The sequence below is a fragment of the Mizuhopecten yessoensis genome, unplaced genomic scaffold, assembly GCF_002113885.1.
Source record: "Mizuhopecten yessoensis strain PY_sf001 unplaced genomic scaffold, ASM211388v2 scaffold10275, whole genome shotgun sequence".
Classification (NCBI taxonomy): Eukaryota; Metazoa; Mollusca; class Bivalvia; order Pectinida; family Pectinidae; genus Mizuhopecten; species Mizuhopecten yessoensis.
The window spans coordinates 2,277,966-2,303,568 of NW_018408465.1; the positions used below are offsets into that span (position 1 = coordinate 2,277,966).

Consider the following 25,603-nt stretch of genomic DNA (forward strand, 5'->3'; position numbering starts at 1 on the left):
TCGGACAAATGTACAATAAGAGAAGTGCATACGTGCATTGTTTGGCAAGAGGGTGAGAGGATACCCCAGACTTTGATTAAATCACAGCAAGTGTTAGTAGGGTCTGCATTGACCTGTTTTTAAGCCAGCCGAGCTCGCCAGGCGCTTACGTCATCATAAGTGAATATTGATTGAGGTTTTCACTGGTGAGAAGTAAATATGTTTATAAAAACTATTAACTGCATTTTTCTCGTTGAGCTATAAATCATTATTGTTTACTTGAATGTGTATATATATGCATACGTAGTGGGTCCCGCCCGTGGACACCATGCCGCTATCAGGGTCACCTTGCTGGGCGCTATTGAGGACAATTCCCCGCATTAGGCATGTGTGGACTGTAATACGAGTGTCCCAGATAATACTGTATAATTTGGAGATTGTGGTTGAGCCTGTATCACTACTGCGCTATAGATACCTCGTCAATATTTTGTTTACTGAACATTATCATACAGTACTTACCGGGATCTACCTGGATTCGATCTCTATTAGACGTTCCCGTCTCCTGTCCACCTTGAAATATCCTTCCTTGAATTGTTTAAGTTGCGCCTTCTCCTCCATGTTTTTATATCTTACTATTGTTATAGCTGGTAGTTTGTGGTCCTCGAGAGTTTTTCTTCAACTATAACTATTACATTGTTCATTTTACATATTATACATGTTTCTCACTATATTTTTTAGTTTAAAAAAGGTCCTCCATTCTTTTTCTTTTCTTTCCACTTTCTTATAAGGTTTTTTTTCACATACCGGTTGTGTTGAACTAATTGGCAAGTCTCTTCTGGTTTCACTGTAGGTTGATCTCTCACTCCATGAGACATCCAAATCTGAAACCGAATCTTACATTTTTCGTTCGAATTTTTCAAAACTGCAATTAAACTATAAGGATTCTCAGTCGTTTTATACGGACGATTTGAAAGATGGATCATAAAGTCGTCGCGGCAATTGTAACGAAAGATGCTACAGTTGGATGCCGGCTGCCCAATGGTGAGTCAATATTTTCAGCAGAAGCCCATGCTATCTATCTCGGCCTTGAGCACATTAAATCAAATGATGTACCACAGTCAGTTATCTATTCTGATTCTCTATCTGTTCTACAAAGCCTTCGCAACAAAAATTTGAAGAATATCTCGATTCGAAAAAACTTAACATTTATTACATTATTTTACTTCAAAATGTCATATAACCTTTTGCTGGGTTCCTGGACATGCGGGAATACCAGGTAATGTGAAAAGGCAGATCGTGCTGCGAAATTTCACAGCACGATTACTACCACCTGAAGATTTTAATCTTCATTTTACCGATTTTAAACCACCGATTATAACATTAGCAAAATCATTGTAATCAATGTGTAGATAACAAATTACATTCTGTTAAACCTAAAATCGGTGAATGGCATCCTACCTATGTTACAGAGAGAGAAGCCGAGATGAGGTTGTCCTTGCCCGTCTTCGGATGGGTCGTCCAGCCTCGATGCATAGCTCGTCAGGAACCTTTTACAGTAAAACACTTATTAGAATAGCTATAATAATAACATTACATGTCTTGAATCTTTTTTCCTTTTTGTTTGTTTGATGTTTTTATTTAGCATTAGTTTTTGGTGACCATTTGTTGGCCCTAATGACCTGTCCTGTGTTGATGAGCCGTTAAGCATTTAATAATAATAATAATAGAAAACTCTCAAATGCCCATCCGACCTACTTTTGGATTGGTTAATGGTATCGTCAACAAGCTCATGTCCAGTTTTGACCATTTATCTGTAAATTTCAATGTTAGGATAACTTTCTCAATTAGATAAACCACCACTGTTTTACAAAACTCCAATACCGATGCGTCCTTCAATGATCAACAGATTTTCCATGAAATGCGACTCTTCGTTTCACAAATGCTACAGTAACTACATGTACTTAGATGCATAACAATTTGCACATATATATATGTGGAAGTAAACTGCATTAGAGTTGAATAAAAGTGTACAGTGTACGTCTTGGTTGGTAGACAAGTGGTATAGGGAAAAGATAGGAACAGCACGGACTTGAATTCTCATTTAATTCCATGGGAACAGTTAATAACTCGGAAAGCGTGAAGGCCTTTGTCAATAACCTATAGGTTAGTGAACAGTTCAGCCTAAGGTATCACAGACGTATTCAGTTCAGCCTGTAGCAAGTCGTTTTGTGCACTATCCTCTATAAAACAATATATGCAATTATCATATGCTTTGAAAGACTATGTATTTGCATCAAAATACTGTCGATTAAATAAAAACTTCCAAAACCTCTTTAAAGTTTGATCACATTTTTTTAATTTATAAAATCAAAAATTTGTAACTTCATAATAGTACAAAAACCGCTAATTTTTCCCATTCAGACGTTCACTTTTAACAAGAATATATGTCGCATACTCGTCATTCATAGCAGAACATTTACTTCCTATCACAATAGCTTCAGGAGAATTATACTCAGCACTTAAATACTAGAATTAGGTCACGTACGCGTCACTCCCAACACTCTCACCCACCTCACCATAATAAATAACAGTCTATTGCTCAGCCTTTCTCCCAACACGTATTCGACCGAACATTGAGTGGAATGGCATTCCCATACACAAATCAATTAAGTGCAACTATATTCAAAACACAAATACTTACAATATTTGAACATGTATAACGATATTACAATGACTCGGTGACATAGTCCTGTCGTGGAATTGACCTCGATGTTGGACACAATATCGCACAGACAAGCACAACCTTTTTTTCTAGTACACAAACATTTGATGCAATGAAGAGTATATATATCATGGTAAGAATCACAAGTCAGATCTCTTTATAGTCCGCTCGCACCTAACGTTTCATCTCAGCGTAACGAGATCGTTAAAGCAGAATACCATTTGTTCTTGTCGATAATGCTCTCACATCTGACAACAACACGAGAACATATTGATTCAAAGTTTGTTCGAAACGTAGCAGCCCAATGTGTTTAGACCGACTTCTATAACTATCAAGTATTATTCTAAAGATTTACAATCCATTCGTTAGAAACTTGACATAACACTTTGTTATCATATGAACAGAGATGAGATGTCAACCCAGTGTTACCAATATTGACGTCTCCGATGGTCTCTCCCGTTGGCGTTGATGATTGGCGAGTGTTCAATAGTATATAGAGAGGCAGCACCATATTTTGAAGTAGTTTCGGGGACCTATCAGCATGCCCTTGATACAAACATACCCGCATCTTCCTACTTATTGAACTGGCCATTCAAAGTCCACTAGACCGCCTTGTCGAAGCGCCCTACCGCCCCTTGTAGTGCGGTGGGATTAGGAGACAGCACTCCACGTTTTAGACCCGAGTAGATCACAGTGATTGAACACGCTTTTTGTCATTAATGTGGCGGCATTTAGTTGTTGTTTACCATCGCATGATCATTTGTAAGATTTCCAAAACATAAAATTGCCCTGCCGGTGATTCGGCATCTGGCTAAGTCATCGAACACTTGTGCAGCATCTTCCGCGGGGTAAACAGTGTAGGTTGGTGGCGTCACGGCCCCTTCAGATACCGCGGTTACGAGGTCCCTGAGCTGGGCGAAGGAACCTTTGGGGATCCCGACGATTGATTGTTGTTTGGCAGCCAATGAGTTCAGATTTATGCTCACTTCAGACATCGTGTTTCCGCCGACAAGGATAAGGCCTTCCTGTAACAGAAATATAAGCGATGGATTTAGTTTGGTTCGACAAGAACTAATAATATATGGCAATTCTTTGGCATATACGTTATGTTGTTATGTAACATGTAGCTTTCCTTTAATAAGCGAGTAAAACAAGACCTACGCTATTTCCAAATTAATCAGCAATTTATCAATGCTTCTTTTTTGTATTCATGAGGAATCCACTCACCCTATTGAGAATCTTGAGAGATCTCTGCATGGTGCGGGGAGAGCTGACGAAGTCCACGATGACGTCGACGCCACCGCGACAGGCGTCCAGCGTTCTCTCTATGATGTACTGCTCGTGATCCTCTTCGTTCCAGTGGATGATGTCGTAACAGCCATGGTCCTGCGCAGTCAACAACTTGTCGATACTGTTGTCAGCAACAAACAGGCGGATGTTGTTGGAATGTGGCCCGACAAGGAATTGAGCCAGCTTCACTGCCCACAGCCCCAGACCACCCGCACCCACCACCAGTACATTCACACAGGCTGCAACAGAAAAGAGCACTTGGTAAACATCGGAAGGTCTTTAATTCAAGTGTTTTACTGATAGCAAGTTCAATATAAAAATTACACCAGATTCCTCTCGCTAAAAAAACACATTTGATAATTGTAGTCATAAAACAGTTGAGGCAATTGAAAGAAAAGATTTGACTTACATTTCACTTCTTGAAGTTTCTCCACATGAGGTTTGGCTTTTAATAGGGCACTGTATGCGGACAGTGCGCCACCTGGAAGCATGGCGGCGACCTCTAGCGGAATGTTTTCTGGAATTTGTAGGCAGTTCTGTACATCTTCCACGGCTAAGTATTCACTGTAGCCAGAGTCGACTAAATTTTCATCAGGGTATAGGACAACCTTGTCTCCAGTGCTGAAGTTGCCGTTCGGGAGTGATGCGCAAACATCTTGGACCACACCAGATATCTCCAGTCCTGAAACATAGAAACCCGACACCCATATAAAACACCCGTCTTATAGAGACTTGCCTGTATGTTTAACCGTATTAATTATAAATGGGTATTATAGAACAAATTATGACACGAGACAAACCAACAAGAGAAACATCAACGTTATGACATCACAAGAAGCAGTTACAGCACATCGGCAATTGGGCGTGTCAAGCAACAAGTGCAGAAAGGTCAGATCCATTTTATGAAACTTTTATCAGTTTTTGTTCACGAAAGAAGTTCACTGGTAGCCAGTAATTTTACAGAGACAGTTAATGAGTTTGTATCGATTTTTCAATCAAACTTGACGTTTTCACAAAAAAAGCCCAATTGTCGCCTTGTTTAAGTGCACACCTGGGTAGAGAGAGTTGTCGTGTATACCTGGAAGAGTGGGTCGGATCTCTTTTCTCCTCAGCATTCCCTCAGAGTAGCAAGCTCCTGCATAGCACACCTGTGGAAATTCAAATCATTATTGAGTTAAAAGTGAAACGGAATCGAGCAATTCATTCATTTTCGATGTGTTTTACCTTTAGAATTGGAAAATATTGATTTACAATGTACCTATTTTATATCAAAATTACACAGTATGAGAAATGAAAAGATCTATCTTTAAATAAACTTACCCTGACAAGAAGTCCTCCCTTAGGAATTTCGGGCATCATAGATGATGAGGAGGCGCTCTCGAATGGCATAGCCAGTGAGTCTAGCGCCCGAGGGAGCATAACTTCGTTCTGGTTCATTTCGTTGTCCAACATCTTGATTATCTAAGGATGAAAGAAAGTAAGCCACGTTAAAAAAACTTCTTATTTTAACAGTCGTTGAGTAAATAATCAGCAAAAAGATACAAGTACATGTGTCAAGTTCTATTCGTAAACTAGAATCTGTATTCTGAGTGAGAATAACAAACTATTTGTTATTTGTTAACTTATTTCCTAACAATTAAAGTTAAACATAACAAAAACAATCACATGCCGTGTGTTCCCCAAAATCATTAGTTTTCAGGTAAAAGTAGCTTTGTAGAAGGTTAACCAAAAGTCATCGACTGGGCTGTGCGACACGTGTTAAGCTAATAATAGACTACCGCACTATTAGCTCGATCATAGCCGATCATGCCCTCTTCACGTATAATACACGCATGCGCGTGGGCGTCGAAATCGGCTGATAGCTGCATGCACAAAGAATGACTGGGCCAGTGAACAACAATCGTTACAAAGCAGTTACCGTGACCTCACGACACAGGTTAAAATTATATAGAAACACTACTTCTTTCTTTAATTCGAATATATGTATACTTCCCGTAGACTTGCTTAAGAAACAGCTCATATTATCCTCAACTCGATAGGCCAATTATTAAATATTAGGCTTAGAGAGCACGTTAATAGGTCAATTAAGACTTCGAGAGCACGTGTACACAAGTATTTATGCGACTATTAATGGATATATATGCCAGGAATCGAAACAAACACAATCTACGCTCTCCAATATGAAAATAAGCCTGTCAGTGTGTCCTGGGAGTGCATGAGCCCGCTATGAGACTGACCTAGAAATGTAAACAATGTCTGCAGCTTGACCTCGTTGCGGCATCGTTGCTGCCCAATATTATTTCTCAATAAATGTAAAGCTGTCCAATGTCATATTTTAAGAAATATATTATCACCTAACACAAAAACACAAGTCGAAACCGCAGATACGCAATTAGACATCCATTAACAGAATAGAAATCTTAAAACTAAATAACGACTGAAAAATAACAACAAAATAGCCTAACAGTAACAAACATAATATTAATACAGTTTATAAATGTAAACAAAGCTTACCTTTCAGTTAGAATATATAAGTATCGCTATAGACTAGTCCACAAAGGAATTCACAAATTTAGTAGGTCTGTTCAGTTCAGAATCCAAGTCCGTTATGATAATTTTGGGGACGGCGCTGAGTTATAAACAACTTGGAAATCACCCTCTGTACACGTGAACACATACACACAACAAAACGGTCATGGCATTGAGCTATTGGCCCGAACGGGTTGGAAATCTCATTTACAAATATGTCAACTTGACCGAATTTTGAAATCCTATTATAACTGAGGTTTAAAGTAAGGTAGTTTATAGAAGATGGTACAGTCAATGCATCTGAGTAATATTTTATGAATAAACAAGTAAAATTTTGAACGAGATAAATACATAAAATTCAGAAAATGCTATCGCCGGAAAGGAGATGTTCTAATCTCCCTTCGTTTCTCTTAGTCTAAAAATAGTTGCTGAGGTGAGGGTTGCCCATGCACTGATCAGCTGGCCAGCGAACTGTCCTAAAACGCACCATCTCTATCGTGTAATATATGTTGTGTTCGTCCCCGTGGATACTTGGGTTGTATCGAACGTGATTCATCCAATATTAAGGATTGTTTTAATCAATGTATAAATATTTCTTAATGTTTGTAAACGTCATCTTGGATTATATCACGCGCGTAGATATATAAAATATATTATAAAGTGAGGTGTCTTAATTACGTTACAATCTATTCCTGTACCCGAAATTCTTAATAAAATAGAGTTATCACCACTGTGATGACGTTTCTTTCTCCCTCCATGTGGACACTCACTTTAACCACGGACTTTGGTAATAAAATCCGTGCTCACTGAACGATTGGCGAGAATCGGTGGTTGTCGGGTTATGAATGAATCATGAGATAAATCACTATTATTATCTAGATGATGTCGAGGTATGTAAAATCAAACGACAAACGACAATAACTGACAAGATTCGTCAGACGACGTCTTTAAAATAGGCAGCGTACAGCAGACCTATTGACAATTTTTTAAATTGCTGTCAGAGGGGAGATACCTCAATCTTTATGTACACCTCCATGCCACACTCTACCGACGTTTTTCTATTCAGGGTCCATTATACATTGTACTACATTGTATATTATGTTATATATTTAAAAGACGACGCTCTCGAATTATCCGATAAACAATCACATCTGGCTGTAATAAAGTTTTTCGTCTAGAGGTATAAAGAACTAAATTGATTAATTTTCATTTTTCTTTCCTTTTGAATACATACACGTTAATTTCGATGAAAAATATGAATATGAAATGGAAATAATTTAAAATTATTTATGTTTGTAATAAAAAAGACAAAACTAACACGCAAAATTGGATATAGGGATCCAGTGAGATATAGGAACAAAGTAAGTATTGTACAAAGTAACATAAACGATAAACGGTTATAGCATAGAGAAAAGAAAACTGTGACGGAAAATGTTGTACATCTTTCTTAAAAAGAAGTCAAAATTTATCACTAAGTAAATTTATGTATTTAATGGAATTTCTCAATATGGCAATGAAAATACTAAAAAATTTGATGGAGTAAATCGTTAGTATTACATTCATATGATATTATACATAAGCAATACACATATAACACACATATATAGACAATGTACAATTTATTACATTTTTTACTGATGAAATATCACAAATTATCAATTTAATAAACACTAATATTTCCACTACAGTGAGGATACACGGAGTGCTATACCTTCACATGTGATCATTGAAAGCCCTAACATTTTCGCTTTGACTTCACATGCAAGGTGCATTACTGTAATGGCCACTGTGAATAGGTCGTGTTATAAACATGCTCTGACGAATCCGGAACACGCGGTGATCATGTACCATTTATAAGCATTACACTATATATAGAAATCTATATGTAGTATTACTCTAAAATTTCCTTAATATATTAATAGAACTTTCCAGGAATTCACAGTAGGCTAGGATCTACATAATGTATATTTTAAGCATGGATTTCTTAATTTTATATACAATGCAGAAATTATTTAAAACGATAAGATGTAATAACCTCCCGGGATGCCCGCCTTTTTTATTGGCATTTTTTTTTTATTTCTGTTTTAAATACATATCGTGTATTGGGTGTTTAGCTAGTATGAATGGATTTTTTTTATTGATAAAGGTCGACATAATCAATGATTGTTTAAATGATGTCCGGATTTATTTTGTTGGTTGCCCAGTTATTCTTTGTTGATTTGAAACAACTAAAAATGATTTTAAAGATAACGAAACGGTATGCACGCGCTCACGTACTATGACACATTTTGTCGATAGGACTACAAGAGTTGTTTCCCTTATTTGCTTACAGGCATTAGGCAGCTCCTACAAGGGTTTAATATCGCCCTGTACCAACGTTATATTATGTAACAACGAGAAAACCCCTCCTCCATGTTGGCGAGACATGTCGCAGTCCAGCGTGATGACGAACTCAAGTACACCATTAATTGTTCACGCTGAATGTTGAAGGTGTAGTGTTAAGTGTAAGCAGAGGAAAAGAGGGGCCTAATACCGGTGAATGGCTACCATGTAGCAGTGATCGAATGAATCGCAGATACATGTACTTCCTGCTGAATTAACCTAAACATTGTATTCAGTAATAAAATGGAGTTATTTCATGGTTGTGGTGTTGGTTTATCAGGTCGAGTGAAATCAGATTGAAACATGATTGAGGGAAACAATATGTTTTATTTCCCTGTCATGTGATCGGTGTAATCCAATCAAACACGCTGTTAATAGGATATTATGTATAACAATATTCGTGAAAATGATCAACGTTATCTGGTCATTTTACAAGATAAAGAGTGGCATTGCGTACCAGCGTATCTTTTAAATAATCTGCCTGCGCCAAAATAATGCGTATGTAAGGTTCATCTCAGGGATAATTCTCTGGTCACAAAAATGTTTATTAGCTATTATCGATGATTTTTGTTGAACTTATTTGACTGTTTATGACAGATGGGCTAGATGGTGACAAAGGGTAAACTTACTTTATCGTTAACATACTTTTTGGAAAGGGTTTTTGTAGGATGAAAATGTCTGTTTAAGTTTTTGATGCAATCTGTCGCGTGAACTTTTTAATTTAGTCTAAACTATATATAAACTCTGGGAGTTATATTAATAACAACTGTACTATACTGTACATTACTGATCTAACAATTTTCTCGTTATCCACATTCTCCATCTTCGATATCTTTTAACTTATATGATGACTGGTCAAGTGCGGGCGATCCCTTCCCCCATTCCTGGTCGAGTGCGTGGCGACCCTTTTCGCCATTACTGGTCGAGTGCGGGGCGCCCCCCCCCGCCATTACTGGTAGAGTACAGGGCGAGCCCTTTCGCCATTACTGGTCGAGTGCTGGCTTCCGCCGATACTGGTCGAGTGCGGGGCGACCTCTTCTGCCATTTATGGTCGATTGCGGGGCGACCCCTTCCGCTATTACTGGTCGAGTGCGGGGCGACCCCTTCCGCTATTACTGGTCGAGTACAGGGCGACCACTTTCGCCATTACTGGTCGAATGCGGGCCAGCCCCTTCTGTCATTACTGGCCGAGTGCGGGGCGACCCGTTACGCCATTCCTGGTCGAGTGCAGGACAACCCCTCCCGCCATTACTGGTCGAGTGCGGGCTTCCGCCATTACTGGTGGAGTGCGGGGCGACCTCTTCCGCCATTACTGATCGAGTGCGGGGCGACCCTTTCCGCTATTACTGGTCGAGTGCAGGGCGACCACTTTCGCCATTACGGTCGAATGCGGGGCAGCCCCTTCTGTCATTACTGGCCGAGTGCGGGGCGACCCCTTTCGCCATTCCTGGTCGAGTGCGGGGCGACCCCTTCTGTCATTACTGGCCGAGTGCAGGGAAACCCCTTTCGCCATTACTGGTCGAGTGCGGGGCGACCCCTTCTGTCAATACTGGTTGAGTTCTGAACGACCCCACCCGCCATTACTGATTGAGTACGGGGGCGACTCTTTCGCCATTACTGGTCGAGTGCGATTTTAACTGATGAAATATCAGAAATTATCAATTTGATAAACACTAATATCTCCACTACAGTGAGCTCAAATATTCTGCTATACCTTCACATGTGATCATTGAAAGCCCTAACATTTTCGCTTTGACTTCACATGCAAGGTGCATTACTGTAATGGCCACTGTGAATAGGTCGTGTTATAAACATGCTCTGACGAATCCGAAACACGCGGTGATCATGTACCATTTATAAGCATTACACTATATATAGATACAGCACATCACAGTGGATGATGAAATCTATATGTAGTATTACTCTAAAATTTCCTTAATATATTAATAGAACTTTCCATGTGTATTTTAAGCATGGATTTCTTAATTTTATATACAATGCAGAAATTATTTAAAACGATATGATGGAATAACCTCCCCGCCTTTTTTAGTGACATTTTTTTTTATTTCTGTTTTAAATACATATCGTGTATTGGGTGTTTAGCTAGTATGAATGATTTTTTTTATTGATAAAGGTCGACATAATCAAAGATTGTTTGAATGATGTCCGGATTTATTTTGTTGGTTGCCCAGTTAATCTTTGTTGATTTGAAACAACTAAAAACAATTTTAAAGATTACGAAACAGTATGCACGCGCTCACTTAATATGACACATTTTGTCGATAGGACTACAAGAGTTGTTTCCCTTATTTGCTTACAGGCATTAGGCAGCTCCTACAAGGGTTTAATATCGCCCTGTACCAACGTTATATTATGTAACAACGAGAAAACCCCTCCTCCATGTTGGCGAGACATGCCGCAGTCCAGCGTGATGACGAACTAAAGTGCACCAGCACTAAACAACCCCCAATACACCATTAATTGTTCACGCTGAATGTTGAAGGTGTAGTGTTAAGTGTAAGCAGAGGAAAAGAGGGGCCTAATACCGGTGAATGGCTACCATGTAGCAGTGATCGAATGAATCGCAGATACATGTACTTCCTGCTAAATTAACCTAAACATTGTATTCAGTAATAAAATGGAGTTATTTCATGGTTGTGGTGTTGGTTTATCAGGTCGAGTGAAATCAGATTGAAACATGATTGAGGGAAACAATATGTTTTATTTCCCTGTCATGTGATCGATGTAATCCAATCAAACACGCTGTTAATAGGATATTATGTATAACAATATTCGTGAAAATGATCAACGTTATCTGGTCATTTTACAAGATAAAGAGTGGCATTGCGTACCAGCGTATCTTTTAAATAATCTGCCTGCGCCAAAATAATGCGTATGTAAGGTTCATCTCAGGGATAATTCTCTGGTCACAAAAAATGTTTATTAGCTATTATCGATGATTTTTGTTGAACTTATTTGACTGTTTATGACAGATGGGCTAGATGGTGACAAAGGGTAAACTTACTTTATCGTTAACATACTTTTTGGAAAGGGTTTTTGTAGGATGAAAATGTCTGTTTAAGTTTTTGATGCAATCTGTCGCGTGAACTTTTTAATTTAGTCTAAACTATATATAAACTCTGGGAGTTATATTAATAACAACTGTACTATACTGTACATTACTGATCTAACAATTTTCTCGTTATCCACATTCTCCATCTTCGATATCTTTTAACTTATATGATGACTGGTCAAGTGCGGGCGATCCCTTCCGCCATTCCTGGTCGAGTGCGTGGCGACCCTTTTCGCCATTACTGGTCGAGTGCGGGGCGACCCCTCCCGCCATTACTGGTAGAGTACAGGGCGAGCCCTTTCGCCATTACTGGTCGAGTGCTGGCTTCCGCCGATACTGGTCGAGTGCGGGGCGACCTCTTCTGCCATTATTGGTCGATTGCGGGGCGACCCCTTCCGCTATTACTCGTCGAGTGCGGGGCGACCCCTTCCGCTATTACTGATCGAGTGCAGGGCGACCACTTTCGCCATTACTGGACGAATGCGGGGCAGCCCCTTCTGTCATTACTGGCCGAGTGCGGGGCGACCCGTTTCGCCATTCCTGGTCGAGTGCAGGGCAACCCCTTTCGCCATTACTGGTCGAGTGCGGGGCGACCCCTTCTGTCATTACTGGTCGAGTTTAGGGCGACCCTTCCCACCATTACTGGTCGAGTGCGGGCTTCCGCCATTACTGGTGGAGTGCGGGGCGACCTCTTCCGCCATTACTGATCGAGTCCAGGGCGACCACTTTCGCCATTACTGGTCGAATGCGGGGCAGCCCCTTCTGTCATTACTGGCCGAGTGCGGGGCTACCCGTTTCGCCATTCCTGGCCGAGTGCAGGGAAACCCCTTTCGCCATTACTGGTCGAGTGCGGGGCGACCCCTTCCGTCATTACTGGTTGAGTTCTGGACGACCCCACCCGCCATTACTGATCGAGTACGGGGGCGACCCTTTCGCCATTACTGGTCGAGTGCGATTTTTACTGATGAAATATTAGAAATTATCAGTTTGATAAACACTAATATCTCCCCTACAGTGAGGATACACGGAGTGCTATACCTTCACATGTGATCATTGAAAGCCCCAACATTTTCGCTTGACTTCACATGCAAGGTGCATTACTGTAATGGCCACTGTGAATAGGTCGTGTTATAAACATGCTCTGACGAATCCGGAACACGCGGTGATCATGTACCACACTATATATAGATACAGCACATCACAGTGGATGATGAAATCTATATGTAGTATTACTCTAAAATTTCCTTAATATATTAATAGAACTTTCCAGGATTCACAGTAGGCTAGGATCTACATAATGTATATTTTAAGCATGGATTTCTTAATTTTATATACAATGCAGAAATTATTTGAAAAGAAAAGATGTAATAACCTCCCCGCCTTTTTTATTGGCATTTTTTTTAAATTTCTGTTTTAAATACATATCGTGTATTGGGTGTTTAGCTAGTATGAATGAAATGTTTTATTGATAAAGGTCGACATAATCAAAGATTGTTTGACTGATGTCAGGATTTATTTTGTTGATTTGAAATAACTAAAAACAATTTTAACGATTGCGAAACAGTATGCACGCGCACACGCACTATGACACATTTTGTCGATAGGACTACTATAGGATAAAGTTCGCCATCTAGCTTCGAGCTAGAGGAAAATTCCCTTCAGCTCAGTGGTAGAGCGTCCGCCTAGGAACCTGGAGATCGAGGGTTCGATCACGGTGGAAGGACACTATTCTCTTTCCTGTTACAGTTTAAAGTCACCTATTGTAATCACACTGGACTTGTCGAGTCGTCAGGAAGAATGGTTGATGAGTGTTAATCAGTGCAGTACGTCTGTAATGTTATAACGTTAACAGAAATATCGGAATTGACCAATCAGAGTGAGGTTTACATTACAGCCATTTGATAAAGTACCTGCAATAATATAACGCTACAAACGAATACAAAGTGACGTCAAAATCAACTCCCCAAGTGCAGTATATATGTTGTCTTATATCACACAAAAATCAGAAAGAACATAATTAATAGTATAACCAGGATACAAGTAATGATGAATAATAATTTCTGTCTGATAAAGTTAAACGAACTTACCATGATGAACACATGTGTGCGATGTCTGCGAGGTCTATTTCCTTGTAGGCCTGGATTGGCTTTAGTAGTGGTTGGTCCGGCAATCTTCATACTACAAGGCGCACGCACATATGTTGAAATTCAGACGGTGAAGATGTGATGATATAGGTAAAAGGGTACCATACGTGTGCACTCGGCAGTCGTCTATTGACAGGATCAGCTGATTGGCAGTACATTCCAGTCTGTCGATGATCGCTCGGCATCGTAAGGAGACGGGAGAGAGTGTGTTCCGCGCGTGCACACCTCGTGTTACTATCCAATGGGAACTTTTCCGACATGTCTCCGAAACGCTCACACGTAATCCTCTTGAGATCAGACTCATTATGTTTGCTTAGCGACCAATGAAACTGGTTTACACCGGCAGATAGATTGAAATACAAATCAAAGTATACAACAAATACATAGTATGCATTATTTGAGTTTTATTCGAGCTTAACATCAGTCATTTGGAGTGATGTTTAATAACTGGTGGAAAACAAAGGTGTATCTCACGTGTAACTGTTTAACTGTTTACCACCATTGATGATGAACGTGTAACACCATTGAAAGAAAACGTGTAACACCCTTGATAGTAAACGTGAAATACCATTGATAGTAAACGTGTAACACCATGGATGGCGAACGTATAACACCATTGATAGTAAACGTATAACACCATCGGTAGTAAACGTGTAACATCGTTGATGGTGAACGTGTAACACCATTGATGGTGAACGTGTAACACCATTGATGGTGAACGTGTAACACCATTGATAGTAAACGTGTAACACCATTGATAGTAAACGTGTAACATCGTTGATAGCAAACGTGTAACACCATTGATAGTAAACGTGTAACACATTTGATAGTAAACGTGAAATACCTTTGATAGTAAACGTGTATCACCATTGATGGTGAACGTGTATCACCATTGATGGTGAACGTGTAACACCATGGATGGTGAACGTGTAACACCATTGATGGTGGACGTGTAACACTATTGATGTTGAACGTGTAACACCATCGGTAGTAAACGTGTAACATCGTTGATAGTAAACGTGTAACACCATTGATAGTAAACGTGGCGTTACATGTTTACACGGACTTATAAATCATATTAGTAAACGTGTAATACCATTGATTAGTGCACGTGTGACATGATTGGATAGTGAACATGTTACACTGTTTAGAAGTTTTGACGACTGAACGTATACGAGTAAAACGCGTAAACCATTAATGAGTGAATATGAAACCAATTGACGAGTAAACGCGTAAACCATTAATGAGTGAATATGAAACCCATTGACGAGTAAACGTGTTAAACCATTAATGAGTGAATATGAAACCCATTGACGAGTAAACGTGTTAAACCATTAATGAGTGAATATGAAACCCATTGACGAGTAAACGTGTTAAACCATTAATGAGTGAATATGAAACCCATTGACGAGTAAACGTGTTAAACCATTAATGAGTGAATATGAAACCCATTGACGAGTAAACGTGTTAAACCATTAATGAGTGAATATGAAACCCATTGACGAGTAAACGTGTTAAACCATTGTTGAATGTATGTGTTTAACATTGACAAGTTTACACATAGCACCGGTACCATTAATGAGTTAGCATTTGCACCAATGACGATTGGACGTGTAGAACCATTGACGGCTGAGCGTGTAACACCATAATGGAATGGACGTGTAACAAAATTGACGAGTGGTGAGCGTTTATCACCATTTACAATTGGACGTGTAAAACCATCGACGGGATCACGTGTAATGTCATTTACGAATGAACTTTTTACATCTGTGACGATTGGACGTATAAAACCTTTGGCTGGTTAACATGGTACATCATTAATGACTGTGAAGGTTTAGCGCCACAAAAGAGTGAACCTGTCTTTCCATTCATGAGTGACCTTGTAAAACCATTGAGGAGTGGAAGTTTGAATCCAATGAGGCGTGAACGTGTCACACTTTCGAGGCGTGAACGTTTCACACATTACACATTTAACATCAGATGAGACTGCTATTTTAGTCTGTGCCTTGATAAATTAAATCAATGCAAATCAGCCTCCCAAATCCCACCTGAAATCCATAAGTTGTCAAATATTGATGTTGAGAGATGTGAAGCACCAGTGAAAGACATTTTATTTGCTGATATGTATGGCCTTCTTGTGCAGCAATGCCTGGCATTCCTCTCTCACACATCAATACCATTATAATAAAGTGGTGACGTCAGACCGGGCTTTCAATCAGATTACATGTAGCAGACCATAATTTAATTTAAAAAAAACACTGTGCAATTATAAAATCATTTTAGACATGTACATGTTGCGTGTAGACCGTGAAATATTCGTTACCCTGACCTTCGCATAGCAGCACGCATGTGGTGTAGTCGGGATCACGTCCATGCCATGTGTGAAGCACAAAGGGACTTCCCCCTTAAAACCGCCTGATGTAGTCATATAGTTAATAAACCAAAAACATATATAAAAACAATAGAATCAAAATTAAAAGAATTGCAAAGGAAAAAGGATATGGGTTCAATATATAATGAAAGGGAACTTTTAGAACTTACATCAGAAATTCAAACTTATTATAATAATCTTGCAGAGGCTGCAAGAGTAAGGTCAAGGGTACAATGGAACGAGGAGGGTGAAAAATCTACTCGTTACTTTTTCAATTTAGAAAAATTGAGAGCACAAAATAAACAATGGTCATCAATTAAATGTGAAAATGGACAATATAGTTCGGATATAGATACCATCTTAAAAGAACAAGTAAAATTTTACCAAAAATTATTCTCATCTGAGGGTTCGGATGAACGAGAGGCAGCAAAACTTTTAATGAATATAGACACCAAATTAACAGAGATGGAAAAGAAAAACTGTGATAAAATTCCGACAGAAGAAGAAATTCAAAAAGTTATCAAAACTCTGAAAAACAATAAAGCTCCGGGTAGTGATGGCATTATCTCAGAATTCTATCAACTTTATTGGCATAGCATCAAAAAGGAGTTTACACAAGTAATTGAAGAAATATTTATTACCAAAAAACTATCATCGTCACAGTATAGGGGGATAATTAGACTCATGTACAAACAAGGGGAGAGAGAGGATATAGCCAATTGGAGACCAATCACACTACTTAATACAGACTATAAAATCATAGCTAAGACAATTGCAGAGAGAATTAAACCTATATTACCAAATGTCATTCATAGCGACCAAAGAGGCTTTATTAAAGGTAGAAATATTGAGGAATCTATACGATTGCTATCCGATATTATCGAATATACCGATATAGAAAAGAAGGGAGGGATAATAATTTTTCTAGATCAACAGAAAGCATTTGATAGAGTAGAATGGAGCTGGTTAGAGAACAGTTTAAGGAAATTTAATTTTGGAAAAACAATGATAGAGTACATTAACATGACCTACAAATATTCCAAAAGCTGTATTCTAACAAATGGCCATATGTCCAATTTCTTTAACCTATCACGCTCTGTAAAACAAGGATGCCCTTTGGCTCCAATTTTATATATAATTCAGGCAGAGGCACTTGCCTGCTCCATAAGGAAAGATAAAAATATAACAGGTATTGACCTCCCAGAAGTAAATAATATAAAAATCCAAGCAAAAATAAGCATGTTTGCAGATGATTCGCAACTGTTTCTAGGTAAAGAAAATTCATTGCCGTTTTTATTCAAGATTTTAGAAAAATATGAGAAAGCATCAGGTGCACGGGTAAATAAAAAGAAAACAAAAGGTCTGTACATAGGCAGCTGGAAGCAAAGACCCCCAAACTATACAGATATATCATGGGTCAGAGACAATATCAAGGTATTAGGAATATTTCATGGTTATAGTATAGATAAAACAAGGCTATGGGAGAGTAAAATTAAAAAAATTGAAAACAGAATCAATACATGGAAAGTGAGAAATTTGTCATTAGAAGGGAAAACTCTAATAATTAAATCCCTTCTATGCTCTCAGTTAACTTATGAATTAGCACAAAACACCATACCTGAAGAATATTTACAAAAAATAAACAAATTAATATATAAATTTCTTTGGGGTAGTAAAATAAATAAGGTGGCAAAAGAAACTGTGTATTTAGAAAAGGGGCAGGGAGGGTTAAATATGACAGATATAGAGATAATTGTTACAATGAATAGAATCAAACTAATATATAGAGTAATTCATAGTGAAATACAGACGTGGAACATACTAGGTAAACACTTTCTGCAAAGCTATGACAGAGCTTACAATACAGATTATTTCTTATGTAGATGCAGCAACACTCATAATTTGGAGTTGAAAAAAATTCCGGCAATTTATCGGGAGGGAATTTGGCATTGGCAAAAACTGCAAAAAAAAGTACCTGTAAGCAGTGCAGAAGATGTCCTTAACCAAAACCTATTTGGGAATCATAATGTATTATTTAAAAATAATCCACTTTTTTTCAAAAATTGGGCAAGGAGTGGAATAACAAAGATAAAACATATCTGGAATGTTGTACAAAATAACTTTATTTCATCAGAACAATTACTGGAAAAGTTAAAAAGTAAAAATAACTGGATATCGGAATTCTCAAAAATCAGAGGGGCCCTTCCGTCAGGGTGGAAAAACATACTACAAAATAATAATGAAAACAATATTAGTGCCTTTAAAATTTCAGATGACTTAGTTTTCACTTATAAAAACAGCATTTTAGCCATGAACAAGTGTTTTAACAAAATAATTAAATATATATTGTATCAAAATAGTAAAGAGATAAAATCCCTTCAGAAATGGAATGATCTTTTTGCATTGGACTGGAATGCCATCTGGCTCTCTATAAATAACACTATCATTGACAGGAAAATCAAGGATTTTCAGTGGAGAAGCCTACACAGAATTTTAACCACTGAATATAAACTTAAACAAATGCAGAAATCAAATGGTCTATGCAACTTCTGCAAAGAAGTACATGAAACCCAACAACATCTCTTTAGTGGGTGCAGGTTTAGTGAAACAATTTGGTTCAGGATAGAACAATTACTAAATGAAAGTCTAGCAACAAGCAATGTTCATATTAGGTTAACAGAAAAGGAAAGAATCTTTGGTGTCTCAGAATATAATGATAATATAAATAAACTATGTAATCTAATCATATTTCAGTCTAAATGGCTAATTTGGAAGGCAAGAAATCTACAGAAATTTGAAAATGAAGATCAAATTCCACTATCATTATTTAATAGGATAACAAACCAATTGAAAAATACAGCGGATAATATAATAAGTGCAAACAGACAAAATTATACATTCATTGCTTTAATTCATTCATTGAAATCACAGCTATAGCTATAATTAATATAAATACAATTATGTTGCTACTGTAATGAATAAGTACAAAAAGAATTGTGAGTCTTTATAAATTTACCTACTCTGATAATGAAAATAATGAGTGAATGAATGAGCCTGTGTGATAATTGGTTTTTGTTATTTTAATCTGATGAAAATTTATATAATATATATAAAACAATGTATACCTAATAAGAATGAAGTAGGATGATGTATAGAACAATGTATGCAGGTAATAAGATGAAAAATGATGTAGTGAAATGTAAAACAATGTATGCTTTATTACAAGATGAAGAATGATGTATTGATATGTAAAACAATGTATGCTGGTTATAGGATGAAGAATGATGTAGTGATATGTAAAACAATGTATGCTGGTTATATAAGATGAAGATGAAGAATGATGCAGTGATATGTAAAACAATGTATGCTTGTTATAAGATGAAGAATGATGTAGTGATATGTAAAACAATGTATGCTGGTTATAAGATGTATATAAAAATATGCAAGTTATTGAAATAAAACATTTTGAAAGAAAAAAACCGCCTGATGCTATCAATAATTCAACCATAACATCACGTTAGATGAACATAATGAGGTTAGAAGGTATAGTTGTGGGAGAGGCAAGTAGAGGTTAGAGGGTAGGTGTAGGGGAGCCAAGTAGAGGTAAGAGGGTAGATGTAGGAGTTAGAGGGTAGGTGTGGGGGAGTCAAGTAGAGGTAGAGGGTAGATGTAGGAGTTAGAGGGTAGGTGTGGGGGAGCCAAGTAGAGGCTAGAGGGTAGATGTAGAGGGTAGATGTAGGGGAGCCAAGTAGAGGTTAGAGGGTAGATGTAGGAGTTAGAGGGTGGGTGTGGGGGAGCCAAGTCGAGGTTAGAGGGTAGATGTAGGGGAGCCAAGTCGAGGTTAGAGGGTAGATGTAGGAATTAGAGGGTAGATGTAGGGGAGCCAAGTTTTTGTAAAAACTTCACTAAATCAATAAAATGAAAATGCCATCGGGATCAGTGAGAATTAGATGGTGTGTGTAAAAGTGGTTATAGTTATGTGTATCTGTTATATGCTTTATAACGAATTAAAGGACATTGAAATGGGATCACGTGAGCAGTGCACGAGACGTGAGTAATGAAGAGTAAAAGCCCCCTTTAGAGGCGTGAGTAATGGCTATTCATCTCCATGAACGTTGAAAAAATCACTCGCCTGAGTAAAAATGAAAAGACATCATTGATTCGATTTGAAGTTGTAATATTAAAAATCGACAAAGTTGCCGAATTAGGTAGAATATGTGACCTTCCTTTCCAGCCCGAGTTTGCTCTGGCCCTGACACCAGACTTAGATATTTTGACAGATTGATGTCTGATTCTAATGCGAAATGTAACAAAAAGTCTAAGTCTGGTGTCTGGGCCAGAGCAATCTCGGGATGCGTTCTTTCGTGCAACTGATTGAGAATAAATTTAACTGTCAATCAGATTATAACTAACAATAAGTACTATATGTAATATACTTGCACTAATGATGCAGCAACGATGGCTGTACTGATGCATGGGGCGGATGCTGAATGTGACCTACAGTTTATGCTTCAGTAACATGGTTAAGTAGATATTCTCTCAATATATCAAAACAGCAATATATCAAGTTTACAATTACATGTAGTCCATCTAACGATGAAGCTATGACTACTTGGTCTACTAAATGCATCATGTTGCAGACGCTGAATTTTACCTATATTAAACACTTCATTCCGCTCTGCACCATTCACAGTTGTAAAACATCCTACATTGTACCTGGGTACGTATATATGGGCATAATAAATCGATTAAGGCATAGTCGTACTGAAGAGATTCAAAGGCGAAATGAGTTGTTTCCGTTTATGAATGTGGGAACTAAGTGAAAAGGGAAGTAACTCGGATGTGCTTGGTCTGAGATATGCACGAATTACTCGGAATCTAAAGGATGCCGCCACAAAGTATCCGTGGTATACCCTCAAACCCTTCGAATTCTGCCAGATGAGGAGATACTAAAACGTTGTCAATGGCGTAGCATACATGTATGCTTGTATGCTCTAGCATACACTAACATTTTCAAGATTTGTTTTAATCATATAGATATATTTATTGATTTCTTTTTTAATGATTAATATGGACCATCTATATCAATCGTAAAAAGAAGAATAAAAAAATCTTCTTGAAAATTTTAGTCTTATAAAGTAATTGAAAAATCACAAAGGTTTATGTAGAATTCTAAATCAAGAATTTAATAATCCTACTTAAGGGATTTCTCAGAATACGAGAGATTGCTTCTAGGGCCTAGTAGATTTTTTTTTAGTTGAAGGAGGGGAAACTCCCTCCTTCGTATACCCTCCACCTCCTCCGGCTCTGTGCGCCTCGGACGTTCGACCCCTTGTAAGCATACAATCCGAAAATGATTTGCTACGCCACTGGTAATACTGACATTTCAAACACTAACGATACACGTTATACTGACGTAAAACACTGACGATACACGTAATATAGACATAAACCAGTGACGATAATGTTATACTGACATGAAACCCAACACGACGATACACGCTATACTGACATAAAACACTGACGATATACGTTATAATGACATAAAACACTGACGATACATGTTATACTGATATAAAACACTGACGATATACGTTATAATGACATAAAACATTGACGATACATGTTATACTGACATAAAACACTGACGATACATGTTATACTGACATCAAACACTGACGATATACGTTATACTGACATAAAACACTGACGATATACGTTATACTGACATAAAACACTGACGATACATGTTATACTGACATCAAACACTGACGATATACGTTATACTGACATAAAACACTGACGATATACGTTATACTGACATAAAACACTGACGATACATGTTATACTGACATCAAACACTGACGATATACGTTATACTGACATAAAACACTGACGATATACGTTATACTGACATAAAACACTGACGATACATGTTATACTGACATCAAACACTGACGATATACGTTATACTGACATAAAACACTGACGATATACGTTATACTGACATAAAACACTGACGATACATGTTATACTGACATCAAACACTGACGATATACGTTATACTGACATAAAACACTGACGATATACGTTATACTGACATAAAACACTGACGATACATGTTATACTGACATCAAACACTGACGATACACGTTATACTGACATAAAACACTGACGATATACGTTATAATGACATAAAACACTGACGATACATGTTATACTGACATCAAACACTGACGATACACGTTATACTGACATCAAACACTGACGATATACGTTATACTGACATAAAACACTGACGATACATGTTATACTGACATCAAACACTGACGATATACGTTATACTGACATCAAACACTGACGATATACGTTATAATGACATAAAACACTGACGATACATGTTATACTGACATCAAACACTGACGATACACGTTATACTGACATCAAACACTGACGATATACGTTATAATGACATAAAACACTGACGATACATGTTATACTGACATCAAACACTGACGATACACGTTATACTGACATCAAACACTGACGATATACGTTATAATGACATAAAACACTGACGATACATGTTATACTGACATCAAACACTGACGATATACGTTATACTGACATAAAACACTGACGATATACGTTATAATGACATAAAACACTGACGATACATGTTATACTGACATCAAACACTGACGATATACGTTATACTGACATAAAACACTGACGATATACGTTATAATGACATAAAACACTGACGATACATGTTATACTGACATCAAACACTGACGATATACGTTATACTGACATAAAACACTGACGATATACGTTATAATGACATAAAACACTGACGATACATGTTATACTGACATCAAACACTGACGATATACGTTATACTGACATAAAACACTGACGATATACGTTATAATGACATAAAACACTGACGATACATGTTATACTGACATCAAACACTGACGATATACGTTATACTGACATAAAATACTGACGATATACGTTATAATGACATAAAACACTGACGATACATGTTATACTGACATCAAACACTGACGATACACGTTATACTGACATCAAACACTGAAGATATACGTTATAATGACATAAAACACTGATGATACATGTTATACTGACATCAAACACTGACGATATACGTTATACTGACATAAAATACTGACGATATACGTTATAATGACATAAAACACTGACGATACATGTTATACTGACATCAAACACTGACGATATACGTTATACTGACATAAAATACTGACGATATACGTTATAATGACATAAAACACTGACGATACATGTTATACTGACATCAAACACTGACGATATACGTTATACTGACATAAAATACTGACGATATACGTTATAATGACATAAAACACTGACGATACATGTTATACTGACATCAAACACTGACGATATACGTTATACTGACATAAAATACTGACGATATACGTTATAATGACATAAAACACTGACGATACATGTTATACTGACATCAAACACTGACGATATACGTTATACTGACATAAAATACTGACGATATACGTTATAATGACATAAAACACTGACGATACATGTTATACTGACATCAAACACTGACGATACACGTTATACTGACATCAAACACTGAAGATATACGTTATAATGACATAAAACACTGACGATACATGTTATACTGATATAAAACACTGACAGTTTACCTAATACTGGCATAAAACACTGATGATATACGTTATACTGACATAACACACTGACGATATACGTTATACTGACATAAAACACTGACAGTTTACCTAATACTGGCATAAAACATTATGATACACGTTATACTGACATCAAACACTGACGATTTACCTTATACTGACATAAAATACTAACGATTAACGTTATACTGACATAACACACTGACGATACGCGATTCCAGGGCAGGACTCAAGGAGGCGAAGCCCTCCGACGGAAAATAACTTTTAAGATTTGACGAAACATTTAAATTGTTATCCGAGACAGTTATTTAAAGACATATTTTAGTGTCAAATCCGCAGAAATGAAGAACATCACACAACCTATGTTTATTTTACACTACACGTTGCCAAGCCAACATGTTGTTTCCCCGGTGGGATTTTTCTATGGACGCTTCGAATTCCCCCCTGGCTACTGGTTAAACACCTTTTCTATTTATATATTTGGTTGTTGTTATCAGATTAGTTCACTTTTTGCCATTTATACGAGACACAGACGAGTTGGTATTCATTTATCAGCCAATTTAAAACAAACTGAAGTAGCCGCCAGCATGGGGCGGATACCTAGCCTAGCACGTCTGGGCATTAAGCTCGAACATACTTGCATTGTAGCGCATGCATGACTGAGTTGTGGTCAATTTATAAAGTATATGTATCATGATTTGAATTTCCTTGCCCGCTCTCATCATAAAATCCCGTTCGCACACATCTACATGATGTGTAGGGAATGACGCCAGCTGGGGTGACATTTTTACCGTTGATCTTAGCCCGAGTTACCTCTGGTCCGAACACCAGACTTTAGACATTTTGACATATAGATATCTGGTGTGGGGCCTCCACAACAGACATCTATATGTCAAAATGTCTAGTCTGGTGTTAGGGTCAGAGGAAACTCGCGCTTCGTTGATCTGAACCCCTCAAACGTCTAATAATAGTGTACTCCCTACACATCAGCACAGTACACGGCAAAGCAAGTAAAATAAAACAGAGATAACTCTCAGGGACGTAACCAGGCGTACGCACGGACGCACGGGCTTCCACGTAATTTTTTCAAGTATACTTTTAACAAGGATCACATTGTAGAACTTTATGTGATAAACTTTAACAACTCATATAATCCTGGGCCCTCAGTGAATTCATTATCTCATTGATATTGTTTTTTTTATTGACTATTTAACGAAAATGTTCCTTGTTCATATGGAGCTAATTATTACGCATTTGATAAAAAAAAACTACAAGCGAAACATGAAAATGATAGCTATTTTATGTCTCAAACTGCACCAGAATGGGTTCCAGATTCAAAAAAAATATCGGGGGGGGGGGGGGGGGGGAAACCCCCCC

General features: G+C 37.7%; 1 protein-coding gene across 5 annotated transcripts; it reads right to left on the bottom strand.

Moving 5' to 3' along the window:
* Window positions 1–2,311: 2,311 nt before the first annotated feature.
* Window positions 2,312–14,177, bottom strand: LOC110459995 (cinnamyl alcohol dehydrogenase 8-like). 5 transcript variants are annotated; one of them, XM_021512675.1, is made up of 6 exons: window positions 14,063–14,177; window positions 5,312–5,452; window positions 5,043–5,139; window positions 4,401–4,673; window positions 3,929–4,230; window positions 2,312–3,726 (listed from the first exon to the last, which is right to left on the bottom strand). In XM_021512675.1, exons 1-6 carry the CDS (start codon window positions 14,150–14,152, stop codon window positions 3,433–3,435), a joined length of 1,197 nt encoding a protein of 398 aa, XP_021368350.1. In that variant the 5' UTR covers window positions 14,153–14,177; the 3' UTR covers window positions 2,312–3,432. The 5 variants fall into 5 exon arrangements, with proteins under 5 accessions (XP_021368350.1, XP_021368351.1, XP_021368354.1 ...); XM_021512676.1 differs by having other exon boundaries at window positions 5,070–5,139; window positions 14,063–14,175; XM_021512679.1 differs by lacking the exon at window positions 14,063–14,177 and adding an exon at window positions 6,506–6,603 and having other exon boundaries at window positions 5,070–5,139.
* Window positions 14,178–25,603: the final 11,426 nt, after the last annotated feature.